The sequence below is a fragment of the Bolinopsis microptera genome, chromosome 11, assembly GCF_026151205.1.
Source record: "Bolinopsis microptera isolate Bmic1 chromosome 11, MBARI_Bmic_1.0, whole genome shotgun sequence".
NCBI classification, from domain to species: domain Eukaryota; kingdom Metazoa; phylum Ctenophora; class Tentaculata; order Lobata; family Bolinopsidae; genus Bolinopsis; species Bolinopsis microptera.
Window position 1 is genome coordinate 13,088,161 of NC_087082.1, and position 21,192 is coordinate 13,109,352.

The window sequence follows — 21,192 nt, forward strand, 5'->3', positions numbered from 1 at the left end:
CATAACTTACGTTCTGATTAATATTTTTGCTTCAAATTTTAAGAGATAAGGAAGGGTAGACTTTTGAGGCCCACCCTGTACCTAAAAAATGCGGGTTCAAGCCTATTTTGGTATTTAATAATAATATTGATCTAGATAATATTATGTTTTTCATACTGTCAGAAAATAAAAGTCTCGGATCCTATGTACATTAAGATTGTTACGGGATTTTACCTTTTAAAAGGATATTTTGATTTGAGCTGTGTTCACTGATGGCTTGAGTTTACCTCAGTAGCTGAGTAGCAGGAGAGGTGAAATTCTAAGACTAGATTTAGTCTACTACAGTAGTCTAGATATAGTTTAGATGCAGTCTAGTTTCGGCACGATCCTACACATATTATATCGTAAGGGGACGACACAGTAGAATGAGGACAATTTTCGTGAGATGTCCACGATAAGATTAAAAAGGAGATAACACCTGTACCTAGTGATAAGGTAAGACTGGAGGTGCCCCTTTAACAGTACGTGTTGTACTACGTGACTAACGTGACTAATGATACAGAATATCTGCATTAGTCACGTTGGTAGAGCATGATGGTAAGAGCAAGCAGCTCTGTTTTGCATGACATTGCAATCGCTCCCCGCATATTTGGCACTCATTAAACTTCATAATTTCGTCTCTTTCTCTAGATTTTGGTCTTGGTTATAAACTTACAACAAAGTAACGTTAAATTAAGAGTTGGGATTTATGCCGTGTAGCACATCTAGGATGCAGGAGGAGGTTACAAGTTTAGTAACGACTCCAGCGGGTCTACTGCGACAGTACCTTTTGCCTGCTTCTTCAATGATATAGGAGTATAATATCTAATTCATGGTTTTATTTTATGCAGGACTCCGACTAATTTGTCAAATCATTAAAATATTACTTCATCCGAGGGCTATGATAAATAAGCCCGACTCCGACCTGCGGCAGCAGTTTAGTAATTCAATAGATAATGACTTAGTACAGTAGATAATGATTTAGTAGATAAAAGATAATTGTTCTCTACGCCCAACAGCAAGGTAAGTTTATAAGTATACGTAGGTATATTAATATAGAATTAGTATATTATATAACCGTCTCTCTAAGACAGATCTGTCTGCAGAGCTTGTCTAAGAGAGTCTGTTAGACAGGCTCTAGATAAGCTGGTGAGCGGACGATGAACATGGGTTAGCGCACGTGTGTTACAATATGCTATACGCCTCTAGCCAGGGGGTCCAGCAGAGACGACTTATACAAATGTATCGAATTTTGAAGGTGCACATCGAGAATTTTGAAACTTTGGCTAAAACAGTAATATAGTGCTATGTTTCGTAAAATAAGGGGGGGGGGGGGGGGGGGGGGGCAACCATATTAAAGTATATCCCCGGGTAAAAATCGGAAAAAAACTTTGTATTTTGGCCCATAAATTGGTCAAGTATCAATATCTTTGAAAAGACTAACTTTACATGAAAGGTAAATTTGATCTATACATTAAAGGCCTTTAAAGAAATTAAGCGGCCAAATTTTGAATCGAGATAATATAGGTATATTAAAGTATATTAAAGTATATTAAATCCACCTACAATTAGTAGATTTATATTCTTCCTTATATGCCCATATTTGGGAATATGCACCAAATTTGATATACAAAAAATTTGTATTTTGGCCCATAAATTGGTCAAGTATCAATATCTTTGAACAAGACTAACTTTACATGAAAGGTAAATTTGATCTATACATTAAAGGCCTTTAAAGAAATTAAGCGGCCAAATTTTGAATCGAGATAATATAGGTATATTAAAGTATATTAAAGTATATTAAAAGTACATTAAAGTATATTAAAGTATATTAAAAAACCTACATTTTAATATACTTTCATATGGTTGCCCCTCTCCCCCCAAATTAGCAGTCAAAGTTTTCGCTTCCTATGCGTACTTGAGATTCTCGCAATGTTCACCGTGTAGAGGGCGGCTAATTTTTTGTGAATCAGACATTTACAGTTAACCTTATGAACGTCACTTTATTTTCTATTACAGGTGCACAACGTGTTACTACGTCACATCTCAGATCTGAGGAAGATTTACAATCACTACTGCAAACTTGCAGACCAGGAAAGCGGAATCCTCGCAAGAATGGAGGTTTGATCTTTATCTTATATTAATTACTGCTTTTCTTATTATATTATCAGTTTTCTTTATTATATAACAATATAACTTATTATATAACTTACCTCTCACTTAAGCTGCGTATTTTTATTAACTTTTGCGACTTTGTCACTCTTAAAAGCATCTGAATAGAAACATGTATTCCTTGAAAGAGCGAGATATTCTCTAATACAAAATTAATTCCTTAGGTTCTATAAAAGCTTAAAAATCTTGGAACAAAATACAAATATCGAGTCAAAAGCATAAAAGCATGAAAAAATCAAATTAGGCAAAATTAGTCGCTTGTCGAACAGCTCAGGAACATGTATTTTGATCACTCTGTAAAAGTTCACATACAAAAATAACGACTGAATGGAATTTCATGACTGAAAGAGGATCCAAGACGAAATTTCTTCAATTCTTTGGTGTTTAATTGGTCAATATTTTGTCGCTTCGGTATGTAATCAGAAGACAGCAAGCGGTATAAATTATGATTTGAATTGACTTCTTTTTTTTTGTAATAGAAAATTAATTAGGCGTGGGTATTGGATTGTCTTAAAATTAGGATCTTAAACGCCTAGGCATAAAACCCCGACGGACAATAAAACCCCGAAGGACAATCATTGCGCAAAGATAAAGATCAAATAGGAACTAATGAGTAATACTAATGACCAATCGGTATCTCTTCTAAGATAATATTTATTAAAAATAATACATTGTTAGAGAAATTGCTAGATCTAGCATAGAAGTCATAGAGATCATTCTGTAGAAGTTCATATTATATACAATATCTGTATCGACTGAATACTTACTTGTACTTTATCGACTGAATGAAATATTTAATATAATTTCATTAGTGGAAGTAGAAAAAAGAGAACTTGGGAGTCGGAACTGGAAGTTCTACAATTCTGCGGATCTAAGGGCCCATGCTTGTGCAGGAGCTGCATTTGCACTCAATATCTGTGTTTTGGTGACCCGAAGTTAACCATAACCCTTACCACAAGCCTAACCCTAACCCGGGCCCTAAACAATCGAATTCGTATTTTACTAGCCTGTCAAGTGACCAAAACGGTTTTTTGCCCATAACTCTCCAGGGAAGCATTTTAACCCTACGTCATGGGGGGTGATTCGGAATCAGCGTCCAAAAATACACCGATATATAACAGTATCACTTTCATGCCCCAAAGGGCCTTTTCACAAGAATTTCCTTAAAATTTGGGCGAGCGATTTAGTAGAAGCGGTAGAAAAGCGATCATAAGCGCCTATAAGCGCTTTTAAATCCTGATTCTGCCGGTGACCCCAGGTTGCACAGAAAAGCACTTATAACTATAAGCAGGCACACTGATTTCCAGTTCTGACCAGGTTAAGGGGAATTGAGAAATCGCTTATAAGCGCAGCATTAAAAAAGCGCTTTTTAATTCCGGGCACTCCCCCGTTCCGACCAGGTTAGTGGTAGCATTGAAAAAGCGCTTATAAGCGCTTTTTAATTCCGGGCACTCCCCCGTTCCGAACAGGTTAGTGGCAGCATTGAAAAAGCGCTTATAAGCGCTTTCTAATTCTTGCCAACCAGGCCATGGGTGATAGGAAAAGCGGTAGAAAAGCGATCATAAGCGCTTTTAAATCCTGACTCTGCCGTGTACCCCAGGTTGCTCAGAAAAGCACTTATAAGCGGGCACTTTGATTTCCAGTTCCGACCAGGTTAGGGGCAGCATTTAAAAAGCGCTTATGAGCGCTTTTTAATTCCGGGCACTCCCCCGTTCCGACCAGGTTAGTGGCAGCATTGAAAAAGCGCTTATAAGCGCTTTCTAATTCTTGCCAACCAGGCCATGGGTGATAGGAAAAGCGGTAGAAAAGCGATCATAAGCGCTTTTAAATCCTGATTCTGCCGGTGACCCCAGGTTGCACAGAAAAGCACTTATAACTATAAGCGGGCACACTGATTTCCAGTTCTGACCAGGTTAAGGGGAATTGAGAAATCGCTTATAAGCGCAGCATTAAAAAGCGCTAATGAGCGCTTTTTAATTCCGGGCACTCCCCCGTTCCGACCAGGTTAGTGGCAGCATTGAAAAAGCGCTTATAAGCGCTTTCTAATTCTTGCCAACCAGGCCATGGGTGATAGGAAAAGCGGTAGAAAAGCGATCATAAGCGCTTTTAAATCCTGACTCTGCCGTGTACCCCAGGTTGCTCAGAAAAGCACTTATAAGCGGGCACTCTGATTTCCAGTTCCGACCAGGTTAGGGGCAGCATTTAAAAAGCGCTTATGAGCGCTTTTTAATTCCGGGCACTCCCCCGTTCCGACCAGGTTAGTGGTAGCATTGAAAAAGCGCTTATAAGCGCTTTTTAATTCCGGGCACACCCCTGTTCCGAACAGGTTAGGGGCAGCATTGAAAAAACGCTTATAAGCGCTTTATAATTCTTGCCAACCAGGCTAGAAAAAGCGGTAGAAAAGCGATCATAAGCGCCTATAAGCGCTTTTAAATCCTGACTCTGCCGGTGCACCCCAGGTTGCTCAGAAAAGCACATGCAAGTGGGCACTCTCCAGTTCCGACCAGGTTAAGGGGAATTGAGAAATCGCTTATAAGCGCTTTTAAATTCCGGGCACCACCCCGTTCCGACCAGGTTAGGGGCGGCATTGAAAAAGCGCTTATAAGCTCTTTTAAATTCCGGGCACACCCCCGTTCCGACCAGCTAAGGGGCAGCATTGAAAAACGCTTATAAGCGCTTTATAATTCTTGCCAACCCATGCCATGGGTGATAGTAAAAGTGGTAGAAAAGCGATCATAAGCGCCTATAAGCGCTTTTAAATCCTGACTCTGCCGGTGCACCCCAGGTTGCTCAGAAAAGCACATGAAAGTTCCAACCAGGTTAAGGGGAATTGAGAAATCGCTTATAAGCGCTTTTAAATTCCGGGCACTACCCCGTTCCGACCAGGCTAGGGGCAGCATCGAAAAAGCGCTTATAAGCGCTTTTTAATTCCTGCTCGCCTGGCCATGGATGATAGGAAAAGCGGTAAAAGCGGTGAAATAGCGATGAATTAGCCGTAATAAGCGATTTCTAAAAAAACGCTTATAATCGATTATAAGCGGTTATAAGATGTAATATAGCGTTTTCCTGACTCAATTTTAAAAGCGCTTATAAGCGCTTTATTTGCGCTTTACAAACAGCTAAATTGCACCCTAATTATAAGCGCTTATAATCGCTTATAAATGGTTCAAAAAAGCGCCCACGAATCGCTTATCCGGCCAACCGCTTATCCACCCGTTCTTGGCGCCAATCCTACTGGAAAACCGCTTTCAAATCGCTCAGCAACGCTAGTAAGCGCTTAAAAGCGCTTATAAGCGCTTTTAAATTCAAAAAAGCGCTTTTTTGAATTATGACACCAATTATAGTCGATTATAAGCGATTTTTTTTTAACCGTTTATAATCGTAAAAAAAGCGATTGTAAACGGTTTTTTTTTTAAAAAGCGCCGAAAAAGCGCTCAATAAGCGATTATCGTCGCCGATCATAAAATATCGTTTATGGAAACTTGCCGACAATCCATGCTTAGAGGACAATATTATATTTAACTAATTCATTGTGTATATTTAACTAATTCATTGTGTAAACTTGTATATATATATATGTAAACTTTGTATGTAATTGACTGATTTGAAAGATTTCAATAAAAAATAAAAAAAATTGGTCAATATGTTGAGTTTAATCAGAGGAGAGCATTCAGTGTTACTATTAGAATATGAAATTAAATTGGCACTTTCGTTGAAGTAAAATTGATTAACCAATAACCATGGTTAATGGTTATTTATAATAAACTAAGGACAATAATACATAAAGGATAAAATTCAAATGACAGGTCTATCATAGACCTGTCATTTGAATTTTATCCTTAATACGTCTTCTCAGAAAACTTTTGAAAATATATTAAACAAAGATATTTTAATAATTAATGAAATTATTTATTAAATAAAAATCCCACGACCTACTGTACGATAACTTAACCATGTTAAAATTAACATCTGACAACCTTTTCAGTTCTGGAAGTTTGTCAAAGACACGAAGATTTATCTCAAGCTTTCCATGCCGCTTGCTGACTCCGTTATATGTAAGTTCTTTAAAAAGTTAATAGTCAAACGAGTCAAGTACGTGACTGACGGTTTGACAGGTTTCTAAATACAAAACAAAGAGTTTAAATCCTATTCTATCAACTTATCAAGAGGTGCGGTAGTGATATAGGAAGATTGCTGACGAACACTAAGACTTAAAATCCGCAGACTTACGCTTAATTAAACACTAGATCTCCGGGCTTTATTTCAACTAATTTGATTATCTTTAATAACATGAAACATGGGCGACAGGAAATTTGGCTCAGGAAATTTGACTCTTTTATAACCGTACGAACAAAACAGCGCTTAGAAATAAACCTCATCTATTATAAGTTAAGAGGCAAGGAGGCGTGTGACTTTCTGATATATATATATCAAACCAGATCATTAGACACAGTGATGTTTCTGGAAAATTCCGACTGGCGTTTATCGTTAAAAGGTTAAACACTTCAATATGCCAGCTATGATTGCTATAAAATGGCCTGCCAAAGATGTCAAATATCAGATACCATTTAATAGAGTCATTGGTTTTTAAATGAAACGCGCATGACATTTATCTTTGTTGTTCTGATAATGGTTGAAAGTAATCAAAAAATTGCTCACAGCAGCCCATTTGAAACTTCCATTAATCCGATCATTATCTTAAATGGTCATATATAAGATAAAATAACGTTTGAACAAGACTTGAATCAAGAAAATCTGTCTAAACGTTCAGTGCCTGTTCAATAATTTCATTCTGTTTTACCGAGAATAACTTTGCCATAAACACAACACTTTTTCAGCTGACTCGCTGGAATTGGAATGTGAAACAGAAAGAGAATCTCCCTTCACGAAGTTCTTGTTCAGAGAGTTCCTACAGGCTGTAGTGTTCTTGGCTGTCTACATCTACCAGGATCAGGTCACGCGGTATGCCGTTTGTGTCGCGTTTCTTTTGATCACGTGACAGAGAAGTTGTTTGTATATGATCACAATTAATCATAGTTGCCATTCAATCGAGACACAACAAAGCTTTATCATAACCTTAATTATCACTCCTATCTACAATATTACAGCACATCGTGACCCAGGATTGTACAGGGACTATTATTATTATCATTACATTGGGACTAACAAGAATTTTATAACCTCATGAGATGAAATAACTTCATATTTTGCAAATATTAATGTCATTGCGGCATAAGCGGCAAACCTTATCTGCAGATCTGTTATAAATCATCAACTCTCTTGAAATTTTTGTATACTAATAATAATTTAAAATGACTAAATCAGTAAATTGAATGTTGCAACTGGCAATGAGCGTTAATTCCAATAGAAGGGTATCACATGCTTCATCATCTCATGACGTAACGCTTTATACGTTGGAACTAGACAAGAACAATACAATTTATACAAATCACCTAATTTCGGAACCTGTTACCTTCAATTTAACACTAGCTGCAAACTTGAAGATAGTTCGTTGAACTCTCCTCATTAATTTGTCTGGCAAAGGACACAAAAGACAGTAAAATAACCGTTATATATTAACTAAAGTCTGGAATGCACCATAGCCTTCTTAACACAAGAGAGTCTGAGCCATGGTAGCAGCTACTCAACAACTAGTCTCTAAATTAAAACAGCCGGCTAACTCACTAAAGTAGTCGTCTGAAACTCTGAGAGACTCTGATCACCCAACCTTTTGTATGGCTAAAGCCTAAAAATATGACGTATTTAGGACGTAATCTATCCTCTTCTCCTTTGAGTGGAACTCTTCTTTTCCATAGGACTACATTGGGATTTGGGCCGATTATGGACGGACCTAATTATGAGCTGATATTGGCTAATTGGTTAATTGGTTAAATAAGGTCCGCTCATGAGTTCCATTCGGTAACTTTTTAATAATTTCGAGTCCGAATCTTAGTCGAGATGTTTAAGTATGCTTTTGTTAATGATAAGTAAATATTTATGTTATCGTTTTGAAGCCTAAATAGATTCGAAATCTCCCAAATCTTACGATGTAGCCAAAGCCACTTAAACTATAAAGCAATGATTGTGACAAGAGCTAAGTATTATCAAGTCAAATGTTATTAAATTAAAGCTCAATCAAACAAACAAACGAAGAGTTAAACGAAGTACGAAACACTATAATACAGATTGAACAACACGTATCCCAGTGCTTCTAGAGTTAACAACAGGATTCTGAAATTTGCTTAGTTAACAACAAAAGATTGTATACACTCATATTGAAAATAGACTCATTCAATATTAAGTTGTATTATGTATTTGTTAGACTGCTTCTCCTTTGTTTCTGACTAGCCGGCTATGAGTTAATAAATAAATATCATTAAAACATATTATACAAGAGATGATACAATAATATATAATATAAGTAACAAGCTCGACTTGGTGGTTGGTACTACATTTTAACTTGTAACTAACATGAGGATTGAAAACAATGAGCAGTCCAAATTGTAAGCCAATTCAATAAACGACCGTTTTTATTAGCAGAAGATGGCGACTTCCTCAAATTTTACCGCTGAAGGACCGTCCAGGCGTCCCTGAAACAGCTAATAAGGTTAAACTTTTACGTATTCAAGTCTGTAGTAATTGGTTTCATCAGACAATCGTTTCAGAGAGAACGGTAGTTTCGTGTCAAAGTGTTTGTCTGGCTTGCTTCATGATCACGTGTTACCTCTCGATCTGGACGCCAATACAGGTAACTTACCACGTTATTCCATACATATTACATATAATATTAATGCGGAGAACCAATAGCATAATTTCCATTTTCCAGTTCAACCTGAAACTCCTGATCATTTTAACTCTGTGTTAATCGGGAATTTTCCAGAAATATCTTAAGGATCGAACTCTACAGTCTACATACGTTAACCCTGCCATTTCTAGCTGATACAAAATGTTGTGGCTCAGTTGTTAACCATTATGGTGTAACTAATTAATAGCATGTCTCAATACATGTCCTGCCTCAATGTAACACTCCTGTAAAACACTCTGTTACAGCTCACTTTTCTTGTCATGACTTTTATGTTTGTTTATTTTCTGTTGAGTTCCACTGTCTTGCAACTTGTTTCATCTCAAGAAGAAGACTCAACTGTAGAAGGACCAACTGTACCTCAAAATGAGGCCAACCTTCTTCTTTATGAACCCTATAGTTGTTCTTCTGAACTTGTTGGAAAAAGCCGTTTAGTCGCCCATACAAAGCCTACAGAATACGATGAGGCAGATAAAACAGCACTAAAAGGAAGAGTTGAGGTATGTCTCCCTGCGCCTCCTAGCTACAATATAAGGCTGAACTTGTGGGGAACTGTCTGCTCTGAACCAGATATGGATACCGCCAGCGCCATGTGCGCGAGTCTGCACTACAACCAGTTTGGGAGGATTAAGAAGATTTTAGAAAAGGAGATCAGTAGTAGGGAGTATCGTAATGCAGATGAGACTCAACCACTATTCATGAACAACGTAGTTTGTGACGATGGCAGTTATTCTGACCTGACAAGATGTACTTACGATTTGGAGAATTTAGGGGAAAATGCGTGCAAGCGAAAAGATAACGTTTACCTGGAATGCGATGAACGAATAGAATGCAATGTCTGTGACACAGAGTCCTGTTCTTTTATGAGCTTAATTGAAAAGAAACAACGCTGCACCAAGGATGAGATCTACTGTGTCAGACAGCAGACTGTTTACAATGATGGGACGTTACCTGATATCGTGAATATGGGCTGCTCTGAGAAGGATTGTGGGACTTGGTTGGAAACTTGCCGTCAGAACGTGGACAATGTATCATGTTTTTGCAATGATTGTATTGTTGGTAATTGTAATCTTTTATTCCTTGATATTTTTAATGTAGTTCTGCAGACGATTGGCCGGCCTTTTGTGGATTTTATGGCACAGTTGATGAAGTCATTGAATTTTGGAATCAGACTTTTGTTGTTGGATTTTTCAGCGTTGATGACTTTGTTTTAGCTATTTTAGGACTATATTTTCTCTCTTTCAAATTAAGATATTTATTTGGGTTAGTTAACCGGTATTAGATGTAAGCAAACCATAAAATTAATAGTTTTCTTGGAACTCTAAAAATTGAAACAAAATTATATGCATAGGCCATAGTTTTATTTTGCTTCGAAAGTACTAGACCTTTAAATAGTCAACAACAGAAAATCATATTGATCGAAGCATCAAGCATGTCAAATCAGTGCCTTCCTATTTCATTTGAGCATTTTTTGTTGAATTTCTGACAGAAGGATATTTAACCAGGTTACTCCCACTCTCATCCAACAAACAAGCAGTACATAGAACGATGCTGGAAGATCTATCTCATCCTGAGTAAACGGTCGTCTCACCAGTTTACCATACGGGATACACTTTTCGTACTCAAGGTCAGTGGAGTTGCTTCTTGGTTAGATTGCAATAATTCGGCCGGTGTACCCAAATAAAGTTATAGTTGGAACGCGCAAGTAGTCTTTCATGATGTAAGTTTTCAAACGCTCTTGCTGTGTGTTTTTCATTTTCTCAATTTGCGCGCGTCATAGTTTCACAATTTTTCATTTCTATCAATCGAATCTTGTTACGTTGCCATGCACAAACTTTTAGAAACACTCAACTTCAGTCCTTTCGGTTAAAATGCGAATGAGCAAATAAACTAAGGACTCAAGCCAGGAGATTTGAGATCGCGGTATTGCACCCAGTCTGTTTCAGCCGAAATGCAGGAAGCTTTCGAAGCCTCGTCTATAACGTGAATAAGAAACAAAATTAGAAGACAATGATGTTTATAATGATAATGTGATTTTTAAAATACATGGGGAAGGAGGCGCCTTTATTTATTTCTAATTTTATCTTAATGGTAACCTTTTCTTTTTTTCCATATTAATTTTAGAAACAATTGAGATACTGGAAGTTAGATTCATGGAGAAATCATCACAAAATAGGGACATTATATGATCGTCATATTTTTTGTCTCATTTGGGCTTTGGCATTTTGAACGATGGAAGATGACATTTCCTGGACCGAAATTTCGCAGTTTTTACCTAATTTTTCTCTAGTGACCAATGAGTCAGTTAACTATGGATTGCATAAGATACAATCGGGGTACTGGAAGTCAATTCTCTCCACTATCAGTCAACAATAATCTCAATAATTTAGACTGAATGGTACTCTATTATGGGACAAAATATGTCGAACAAAATAGAACTAATAGAGAGAAGATATCTGATTCCCTTATTTCAATAGTGGAATAGTTTTAAAATTAAATACTAGTCACCAACTCAGTATGTGACATTTTGCCTAATCAACAAGCCTTGATTTGGCACCCGTCACAATACTCAATACTGAACTTTATCTATAATATTGACCACCGGAGATCCTTAACAATGCCCTAGAAAATCAAATAAAACCCACCAAGTCTCAAAAATCGGCTATCTTTGGAATTTTAATCAGTGAACTATTACCTTCTCTGTATTCAAATTAAATCTGCGTCTCCCTTTGTCAGCGAAAATTAGGGAAATTGTTTTCATGTGACTCCCTTTATTCCAGAATAACGAAATAGTTATTTTGTCTCACACTGGTCAGTAGATTGACCATAGAGCTTCCAATTCAACAATGATCCATAGATTATAATTATGATCTTTATTATATGAAGTCAGACATGGCGGAGTTTAGGTAGCATATCAGAGCAATTTGAAAAACGTATAATTTATAGTAGCTGCGCAGTACCAACGCGGTGAAGTTTATCTTAAATCGGTAAAATCATAAACTCCATTTCTTCTCATCAGTATTAATCCAATTAAATTTTGCCCTACTAAAATCTAAGGTATGAAGTAAGAAGCATAGTAGAGCTCAAGATTAAAGTATTCCATTTGAAGTTTCTTTATGCCTCCTTCCCCTATATATTGTTTAGACTGAAAATGTTATCCCTCATTGGATAAAATACTAAGATTAAACAAGAATACTAACATGTTCAAAGTCAACCTTAACCCACGACAGTGTCAGGGAAGTGAACAAATTTCTTCCGAACTCTAAATATATAGCCAATTGATAATGTGACGCTGTGCCGTAAACAGCGTGGCTTTATTGATTAATACCAGCAGAATATTGAAGCCTAATGAATTCTCCTCTTATTTGTGGTTGTCAAATGAGCGCGTAAACGATTTTGTAGAGACACTATTCTGAGCTTTCATTCCGTAATATCATTACATTAAGATAATCAAACTATAATATACTATATTTGACAACATATTTTACGAGTAGTATTAGCTGAGTTTACTCTTGAGCCTGGCAAAACCTCCCATATTAATTACTTATCGCTTGGGCACAGCTAAGTGAAAATGAGTATTCCTACCCCAAAAAAATGAGAATATGTGTCACGGAAATTTAGAGGAAATTGAGGGAACTCATCATTATTCAGAAAACGGGTTCAACAGTTTTAATAACGCGCGTTACTTAACATCAGCACAGCTGATAACTAGTTTGATAAGTTACCACGTGATATGCTCGTCATATTTAAAATAAAGGATCTTGAACACTTGACCGGTGAGCCAAAAACAACCTTTGCCTCTACCGAGATTTTAGAAGAACCCCCAAGGTCACAATGGCACTAAGAAAACACGAACAAATAAAATGGAACTTTTCCAATTGATCTCAAATAAATAGATATGGGCATTTGTTGTTGGCAACAATCAACATATTCCAAGAAATTGTGACGTCTGTATCTCGATTCATGGAACTGTCCAAGTAAAGCAAATACCCGGCGCAGTAATTGAAACATGGTATGGTTCCAGCTTTATGGCACATACGCCCATATTACGGCTTCCTGTTTAACTTCCTGGTCAAATCCTGTTTAATTAATTCATTTTTACGACCGGTCTTAAACGAGCAGGTGCCGCTACTATTGGCAGGACAGTGTCAATTTGGCACTCACGTGTACGTCAGGCCTCTTCATATCATAGCTTGTAAAAGAGAAACATCAGTAAAACTTCATTTTAAAACCCCTGTATTTCAGGATTTGAAACTGTTGAGTGGCTCATACCCCCATCTCGACGTTAACTCTGTAATTAACAACATAATGCTGACCATAAACGAAAACATGCAAGTAGATGAGGCGCTCTACTTGGATATTCCGATAAACTTCTACGACTTCTTCAATATACTGTGCGGGTGTGCTCTGGTGATCAAACACTCTTCTCCTAATGCTTACAACCTCCACAGCCAACTGGGGGTAAATCAATTGGTCATTATTACTATAATATAGTGTTTTTATGTTTTATTATACATACATTATGTATATATTAAATATTTATTATATGTGCTATAATTGTGATCATATTAAAAGTATTCTACCGACCTGAAAGCCTTTTTAAAATTCAAATATATCTATTTCATGTATGAACTGGACGTGTGCTCATGTCGTCGAAGTAGTTTGACCGAGTAGTTGATGTTAAACTTAATATTATGTTATTTATCAGACGGAGACGGATATCTCTAATGGTGGAGGTATCCTACTCTCTCCTGATAAGACTCCCTTACCCCCTGGATCTGAGTCTCCTACCAAGTCTCTTAGTAAAAAGAACACCCCTTCTGAGACTCCCATTCAGGTACATTATAAGATTATAGCATTATTATTACTATTCAGGTAGATTATTTAATAAACTCTTTATCAGGCTGAATTGTTGATCAACTTTGTAATTTATCATGTAAATTTATATCTTCTCTTGTAATAAAAAACAATCAAACTTCATGTTGAATAAAGAAAACTATCGTCATCAACCAATAACCTAATTAACTAGTTAACAGCGAGTAATTAATTAATTAACTAATTAACGGCAAGTAAAACTGTAAGTGATTCTGTTGATTTATAGTTAGTTTTCCTCAGACCCCGGCACCCTCTGCACCGGACTCTGATGGCAACGACGGGGTGAGAGTTAATCACGCATCTCAAGCCTCTCCAAGCCTGCCATTTCACTCTTCACCACATCTCAGTCACATTCACCACAGCATGGAAGTTTATGCTTGTTCTTTTCATTTCACGTTTTCCTAAATTAGCTTTATTATTTGAAATATAAAATTGGGTGCAATTTTCAAAAGATTTATTCAGTGGGTGGATGCCCCAGCATGAAGCTACTTGTAGTTGTAGCGAGTGTGATATATGCCAAGATTAGGATTTTTCATCTCCAAAGCAAAATATTTGAGGGATACATTAGCAAAAGCAAAAGCAACATTAAACTAAGAATATGGTCTATGGGAGTAAATTTTCAAGCGCTGAAATATTATAAACTTTACCTAAAGTCAATAAAAACAAATTGTCGTGACTGGCCGGCGTCTTTTGTCTAATTTTGCCAAATTGACACGTGATATGACACGTGATATGTGACAATACATCCAGACAACCCGTACTAGTCACCCTAAGTGACCCCACAAATCACGTACTCCAGTGCGCATTCCACGGATGAAAGGCGATTATGAAGTCAAGTCACCACCCTTCATTTCTAAGTGCTTATAAACACCGTTATTGTCATTTTCCTTTGGTAAAACAAAGGAACAATGATGGACACAATTAATGTCCACTTTAAGGGAAGGATTTGATTGACAAAATTGTGTTGCATTTCTGAGGACTATTCCCATTGATTGCTACGCTATTTAATTAATATCACTTGCACTAATAAATGTATAATGTGAAAAATGTAAATGTAAATGTGCAGCAAGCTGATTAATGACATTAACGTCGTTAAAATATCGATATGTCACTAACAATTATTGTCACTTTTGATTTGCTGCATGTTTAATTTAGCTTCATGTTTATCTTATTCTTTCTTCATAGCCAATCCTCTTGTTTTTCTGAATTCCAATTATTGGACGCTAAGCTGGACATCCAGTATACGTTTCAGGAAGGTTCAACTCCAATGGTAGACAGCGTGGCTAGTTTGGATAACCTTCGAGAACAAAGTATCCTTATTTCTCCTTCTATTGGTAAGTTAAACGATTTAGAATAGTTAGATTATTTTACGATTGACTTGTCGTGGAAACCGTCCGCTTGAGTAAAAGATTTTGTATTATCTTATCTACCCTTACCCCGCGTTTTATCACAGACGAGAGATGTGGAAGTTTCGAAGACTGGGATTCTCGAGTGGAAGATTTCTTCGTGTGTCACTTCTTCCCTGCTGCTGATAAACTGATCGAGGTGGAGGCTAGAATCGCCGAACAAAGGGAAACAGAAAGGTTTCAGCAACTAAGATATTACCTAATATGTTCAGAACTCTTAACTTATATCTTGTCGTGCTTATAATTATGCGACGGCAGGGAGAGAGGAGTTTAACGGTTACAACACTCAACCATAAGCTTTTCTTTACATAACATATCAGCAAGATATCTTACTGCATATTAAATATGATGCTGGGTATATTATAATTTATATTTCAACTAATGTAAATAATTTCCAGACTGGAGCAGGAGAAGGCGGAGGAAGAGAAAGCTCTGGCCCCGGAGTTACCACTTATACAGCTCAAATCACCCTCTGTTGCAACCAACCAATCTGATATTATCAATCAAGAAAGTATGGACACCACGATGACCGAACAATCAGCTACTGTCACAGTGTCTGGATAAGAATATCGGACTAGAAATTAGAGTCCCTTCTCGTTAAGGGGAATTATAAGCTTCACTTGTACTTGTAGTAATAGTATATTGTAAATAGTGTTAATGTGTTATGTTAAGTTTCAGTACCAACAGTTTTACAGACATTTTTATATCATGTATATTGTATAACTATATAAAATCAATTCTTTTAAAGAAAATATTCCACTTTCACGAAATTTTATAATTTTTGTAGTTACCTAATAGTAATTAAGTAATACCTTGTATACATACATACATGTTACATGGTAAGGTCTCCTCCTAGTCGTTGGAGTGGCCTGCATCACACACATCGCGTTGGCGGCGTAACATATGTCTCCACTGTACTCGGTTGGTAGCCAAAGCTTCTGTTGTGTCGTTGTCGATGTTTTCAACACCTGTAAACTTAGCAGCATCTTCGAGTACGCAGGACTTCCAGTTCTTACGGGGTCTGCCCCTTGACCTCTTTCCATAATTTGGCTTCCAGTTCAACAGAAACCTCGGTAGTCTAGAGTCTGGCATTCTAACTACATGTCCATACCAACGTAGCCTGGCAGCACTGATGAAAGTCTCAACTGACTTGATGCCAGCCCTCCTAAGAACTTCGTCGTTGGTCACATGAAAGAACCATTTAATCCTAAGGATCCTTCTCAAGGAGGTTTGGTGGAAAACCTCGAAGCGTTTCATCTGCTTTTTGGTGGTGTTCCAGACTTCAGCTCCATACAACAAGATGGTGAGGACAGCAGCCCTATAGATCCTGATCTTGGTTCGAGTCTTTATAGTTCTGCTATTCCAAATGTTCCAGAGCTGATGAAAGGCGCCATTAGCCTTCTGGATACGGACATCCAGGTCTCTGTTGATTGTCCCATCCCCACTGATAGTTGCACCCAGGTAGACAAAGTTGCTAACCTGCTCGACGGGTTCACCCTCAACCGACAGCTCAATACAATCATCCTTGATGAAAGGTCGCTGGGAGGCGCACTTGCTTACAGCCATGCATTGGGTCTTCTCTGCATTTATTCTGAGCCCAGCGTAGGAGCTGTAATGAACTAATAGATCAGTTGACTCCTGTAGGCCTTCCCCTGAGTTGTCCATAATAGCCATGTCATCGGCATAATCGGTGTCCAGAATGACCTTTTCCTCGACCGTCTTCATCTCTTTCTGCAGCACTGCGCCTTGACTGATGATCTTGTTGGTCTCAGCCAGAAATGCAGAAAAGTTTAGGCAGAAATTAAAGACAGGAGGTGCTTGAATGTCACCCTGACCTGTGCCTGAGTTAACATCAAACCAGTCTGTCAGCTCCCCATTAACCCTCACGGCACTCATGGTACCCCCAAAAAATGACTGAAATATTCTGACATATTTTTCAGGCAGCCCATAGTGTCTCATACTGCACCAAATAAAGTCCCTTCTGATAGAATCAAACGCTGCCTTGAAATCGACAAAATTAATGTAAAGAGGAATGTTAAACTCAAGACAGTTATGAATAATAGTTCGGAGAGAATAAATCTGATCAATACATGAGCGGTTCTGTCTAAATCCGCACTGATTCTCCCTGAGAAGACACTCCATACCAGCATGCAACCGCTTAAGAAGAATCATCTGAAAAAGCTTGGATGCTGTAGACCTTAAGGTGATCCCTCTGTTGTTCCCGCAGACTGAAGTGTCTCCTTTCTTCCCAATAACAATGATCACACCCTTTAACCAATCTTCAGGAACAGTCTCTTCTTCCCACACTTTCTTGAATAGACACTCTAGTTGATCAACTAGAGCACTCGCACCATACTTCAGTTGCTCGTTAGTTATCCCGTCCACTCCTGGGCTTTTGTTGTTCTTAAGCTTTGTCAGGGAATAACTAATCTCGTCTCTGGTGGGTGGTCCATCCGAACAAGAGAGAGAGTTAAAGTGGGGTTGGGGTGGTACTGTATCAAGGTCGGCAAGGTCGACACTTGATAATGGAGGGTTCAGAAGTTCAGTAAAGTGCTCCTTCCACCTATCCCTCTGCTGTTGGGGATCCGTGATCTTCCTACCGTCCTTGTCCCGGACACAAGATGCTTGAGGCTTCTTGTTCTTACCAGAGATCTTCTTGATCTTTGCCCATACCTCACGCTGCTGACCTTTGCTCGCTGCTTCCTCAAGATCAGTAGCTACTCTAACTGCCCAGTTATTGTCGTCTAGCTTGCTGCTTTTCTTGACTAACTTATTAAGTTTAGAATACTCTGACCTGTTAGCGTCCGAGTTTGGGTCTTTGCGCTTAAACTGTGCCCGCTGAATCAATAAATCCTTGGTCTTCCGTGACAGGTGTTGCTCCTTTGCCTTCCGGGGTCTTTTGCCTAGTACCTCTAGTGAGACATCAGTGACGGTCTGACTGATATTACGCCACATATCCTCGAGGTTGACCTCATTATCCAGACTTGCAAATCGATTTTGAAGAGCCACATTGTACTCTGTAACCGTAGTACTATCCCTCAGGCGCTCAATGGCAGGCACATTGGGCCTGTTGGCGTTGATCTTTGTCACTGACTGAAGTTTGATTTTCAGCAGTCCTAGAACCAGATAATGATCGGAACCGATGTCTGCCCCGCGACATACCCTAACATCAAAAAGTGACTGACGAAACCGCTTTCCAATGCGGATATGATCTATCTGATTGACGGTGAGCCCGTTGGGGGACCGCCATGTTCCCTTGTGAATGTTCTTGTGCTCGAAGAGAGTTCCCCCGATGACAAGCTGGTTCGTCGCACAGAAATCCACAAGTCTTGTCCCGTTGTCATTTGATGAGCTGTGGAGTGATTCCCCACCGATGACCGCTTCACTTCCATATCTGCCTGATGTTACTTTTGCATTAAAATCGCCGAGCAGTAACTTGATATCGTGACGAGGTAGCCCATCAAATGTATCTGTGAGTGTCCTATAAAACTTATCTTTCTCACTCTCCTCTGCACCCTCAGTTGGAGCATAGGCCACAACAACAGAGATGTTGATTTGCTTACTATGCAGCCTAGCAGTTAAAACCCGCTCCGATGTGGGAGTGAACGATATCAGGGAGTTTCTGATTCGTTTTGAAAGACTGAGACCGACTCCCTGTCTCTTGATCCCGTCGACTCTACCGGAATGGATGAGTAGACTGCCATTGTCCAGTAGAGTGGTGCCAGATCCAGGCATGTGAGTCTCGGTGATCCCCAAAAGATCTAATCTGTACTGATCAATGTTTTGACTAAGTTGGTTGTATACATACATGATATAAGTCCTAAAACCAAGATCAGATGACCTGTCATGTAGTCAATGCAGTAATTCGAAAGAAATTTGATCATGATGTCAGAGTGTAATTAATTGTAAATGATTTCGGCACTGCTCAATTTTGTTTAGAATGTTTTGTTTCTGGTGTCTAATATAAAGGTATATATGATATAACAAAATTCTGTTCAAATTCAATACTACTACTACTACTAGTCTATGTAATAATATAAGTAGGTAGTGCGCCATCAACAGTGAGCCGCGCGTGCACCGACTGTATAGGATGATTTTTGGCATAATTCATAATTATATAGCTACATTAACAAGGTAACACATTATAATTTACTTGGTGGCGCTCAGCCTGTCATTCCACCGAATCTTTATGTTTTATGAACATAATAGCCTGGGGTCTCCAGCTAGGTAAATTATAATGTAATAATATAAAACCTGTAATATTGAATATGTATAATGAAAAGTTGATATTGAATATGTATAATGAAAAGTTGATAATTGACGATGTCAAATTGTCAACCCTCCCAGATATTGTCATACGTTGTTATATGACCCGCCGCTAGCCCCCTGTATTATATTAGGGGGTGCACGATAAAAATAAACTTGTCCGGATTTTCAAAATTTTTGTACCATGCATTGTTTTCTATAAGAGACTGTGAGAATTTTCACAGAACCAAATTTGTTATACCTTTTTGGAATGATCAGTAAGTTTCGCTTAAGTGCCATATTTTATGGTACGGGGCTTTTGGAGCAAAATAAAGTAGGTGTAAAAGTCGCGTAATTTGACGAAATTCGTTGATTTTTGTCGTATTATTCTGTTATATCTTCGGTTCCTTGAATGAGATCATTCTAAAAATTTGTGAGGACTTTCCAATAGGGCTTTCACAACTGTCCGAAAATGGGACAAAATGGGGCAAAATACGCTGCTTTTAGCTGTAACATAGTGTCTGATCATGATGGTTGGATATGCTTTAAATTTTTCGGACACTTTCAATTGTAAGTTTATGAGTAAGCTTACCTATTTTTATTAAAGTTGGATCAATGATCAAGGTTACTCAATATAATACGCATTTGTTTCAAGAATTTTGTGCTGGCCGAAATTAGATGAGAAGTAAAAATGATAATTGATAGTTTGCGCGTCGAAGCGCGGCGAACGGGCGAAGTCCGTACATCCTTCAAAATGAAAAAAGACAAAAGGGTAAATAGTGGTCTCCAATAACAATTATTTGCCTTAATGCTTAAAGAATAAAAATCGAACGAACGCGAATGCTTTGATCATCTGTTCATTTCGAAGCAGGGAGCTAGCTATGGCCTATTATACTTAATAGGTAGTACATTACCCCAAATCTTTTTCATGTACGTACGTACAGATAAAAGTAAATTAATTTATGACATCACATTTATTCACATCATCAAATTGTCACACATTATCAATTATAGACCTAAAGTTAAACTTGCTTTCGCCATGATACATGGTGGCTTTCGTTATACGATACTGTACTTATAGTTACTGGGCCGGCGGCGCTCAGCCTGTCATTCTTTGTATCACGTTGTGACACCCATGGTCGTCCTGACGATACAGGGGAGCCGCGCACTCGTGCGCGGCGGGTCATACAACGTACGCGCGTATATGTATATGACAACTGACAAGTCATTCTGTCGAATCTCTATTATTATATTATTATGAACATAAATATAATAGCCTGGGCCGGGTCCCTACATGGGTTAGTGATATTTCGTAGCAATTACCGAGCGTGTTGTAGCGCGATGCACTACTGGGTCGCGCGCGCATCAAATAATGCTTAACTTCTTGCAACCGCAGATCGGCGAGATGCGAAGGATTGACATCGTGAATCAAGGTCCCCGACAGTTGAAACCTAATTCAATCGATGTATATTCAAACGCTGATTCTGAATCACCCTCATGACATTAGGGTTAGGGTTTCAGCATATATTATGTTAAGGATTGGGTTAGGGTTAGTATAGGGTTGCAGTTGGGATCAGATTAAAGGGTTAGTTATAGTTTCGAATAGTCGTTCAGGACCAGCTAGAGAACGGGTTAAAAAAGTCACGTGACAGTGGACAGTCGAGTGTAGAGTGA

The 21,192-nt window shown here is 38.2% G+C and overlaps 2 protein-coding genes across 3 annotated transcripts in view; one reads left to right on the plus strand and one right to left on the minus strand.

Annotated features, from left to right (window-relative positions):
• The window catches only part of LOC134823763 (radial spoke head 10 homolog B-like), a 50,014-nt gene extending 30,756 nt beyond the window's left edge, over positions 1–19,258 (plus strand). Inside the window, exons 10-21 of one of the 2 annotated variants that reach the window (XM_063835316.1) lie at positions 2,038–2,139; positions 6,176–6,245; positions 7,029–7,152; positions 8,856–8,938; positions 10,498–10,619; positions 13,238–13,453; positions 13,701–13,829; positions 14,108–14,149; positions 15,120–15,201; positions 15,321–15,450; positions 15,672–16,088; positions 19,066–19,258. In XM_063835316.1, the coding sequence (XP_063691386.1) occupies positions 2,038–2,139; positions 6,176–6,245; positions 7,029–7,152; positions 8,856–8,938; positions 10,498–10,619; positions 13,238–13,453; positions 13,701–13,829; positions 14,108–14,149; positions 15,120–15,201; positions 15,321–15,450; positions 15,672–15,837 (1,266 nt within the window). In that variant the 3' untranslated portion in view covers positions 15,838–16,088; positions 19,066–19,258. The remainder of the gene's footprint in view (positions 1–2,037; positions 2,140–6,175; positions 6,246–7,028; positions 7,153–8,855; positions 8,939–10,497; positions 10,620–13,237; positions 13,454–13,700; positions 13,830–14,107; positions 14,150–15,119; positions 15,202–15,320; positions 15,451–15,671; positions 16,089–19,065) is intronic. The other variant, XM_063835317.1, reaches the window with a different exon arrangement.
• On the minus strand, positions 17,229–19,083 carry LOC134823647 (uncharacterized). Its single transcript, XM_063835181.1, has 2 exons — positions 17,471–19,083; positions 17,229–17,274 (listed from the first exon to the last, which is right to left on the minus strand). Exons 1-2 carry the CDS (start codon positions 19,081–19,083, stop codon positions 17,229–17,231), a joined length of 1,659 nt encoding a protein of 552 aa, XP_063691251.1.
• Positions 19,259–21,192: the final 1,934 nt, after the last annotated feature.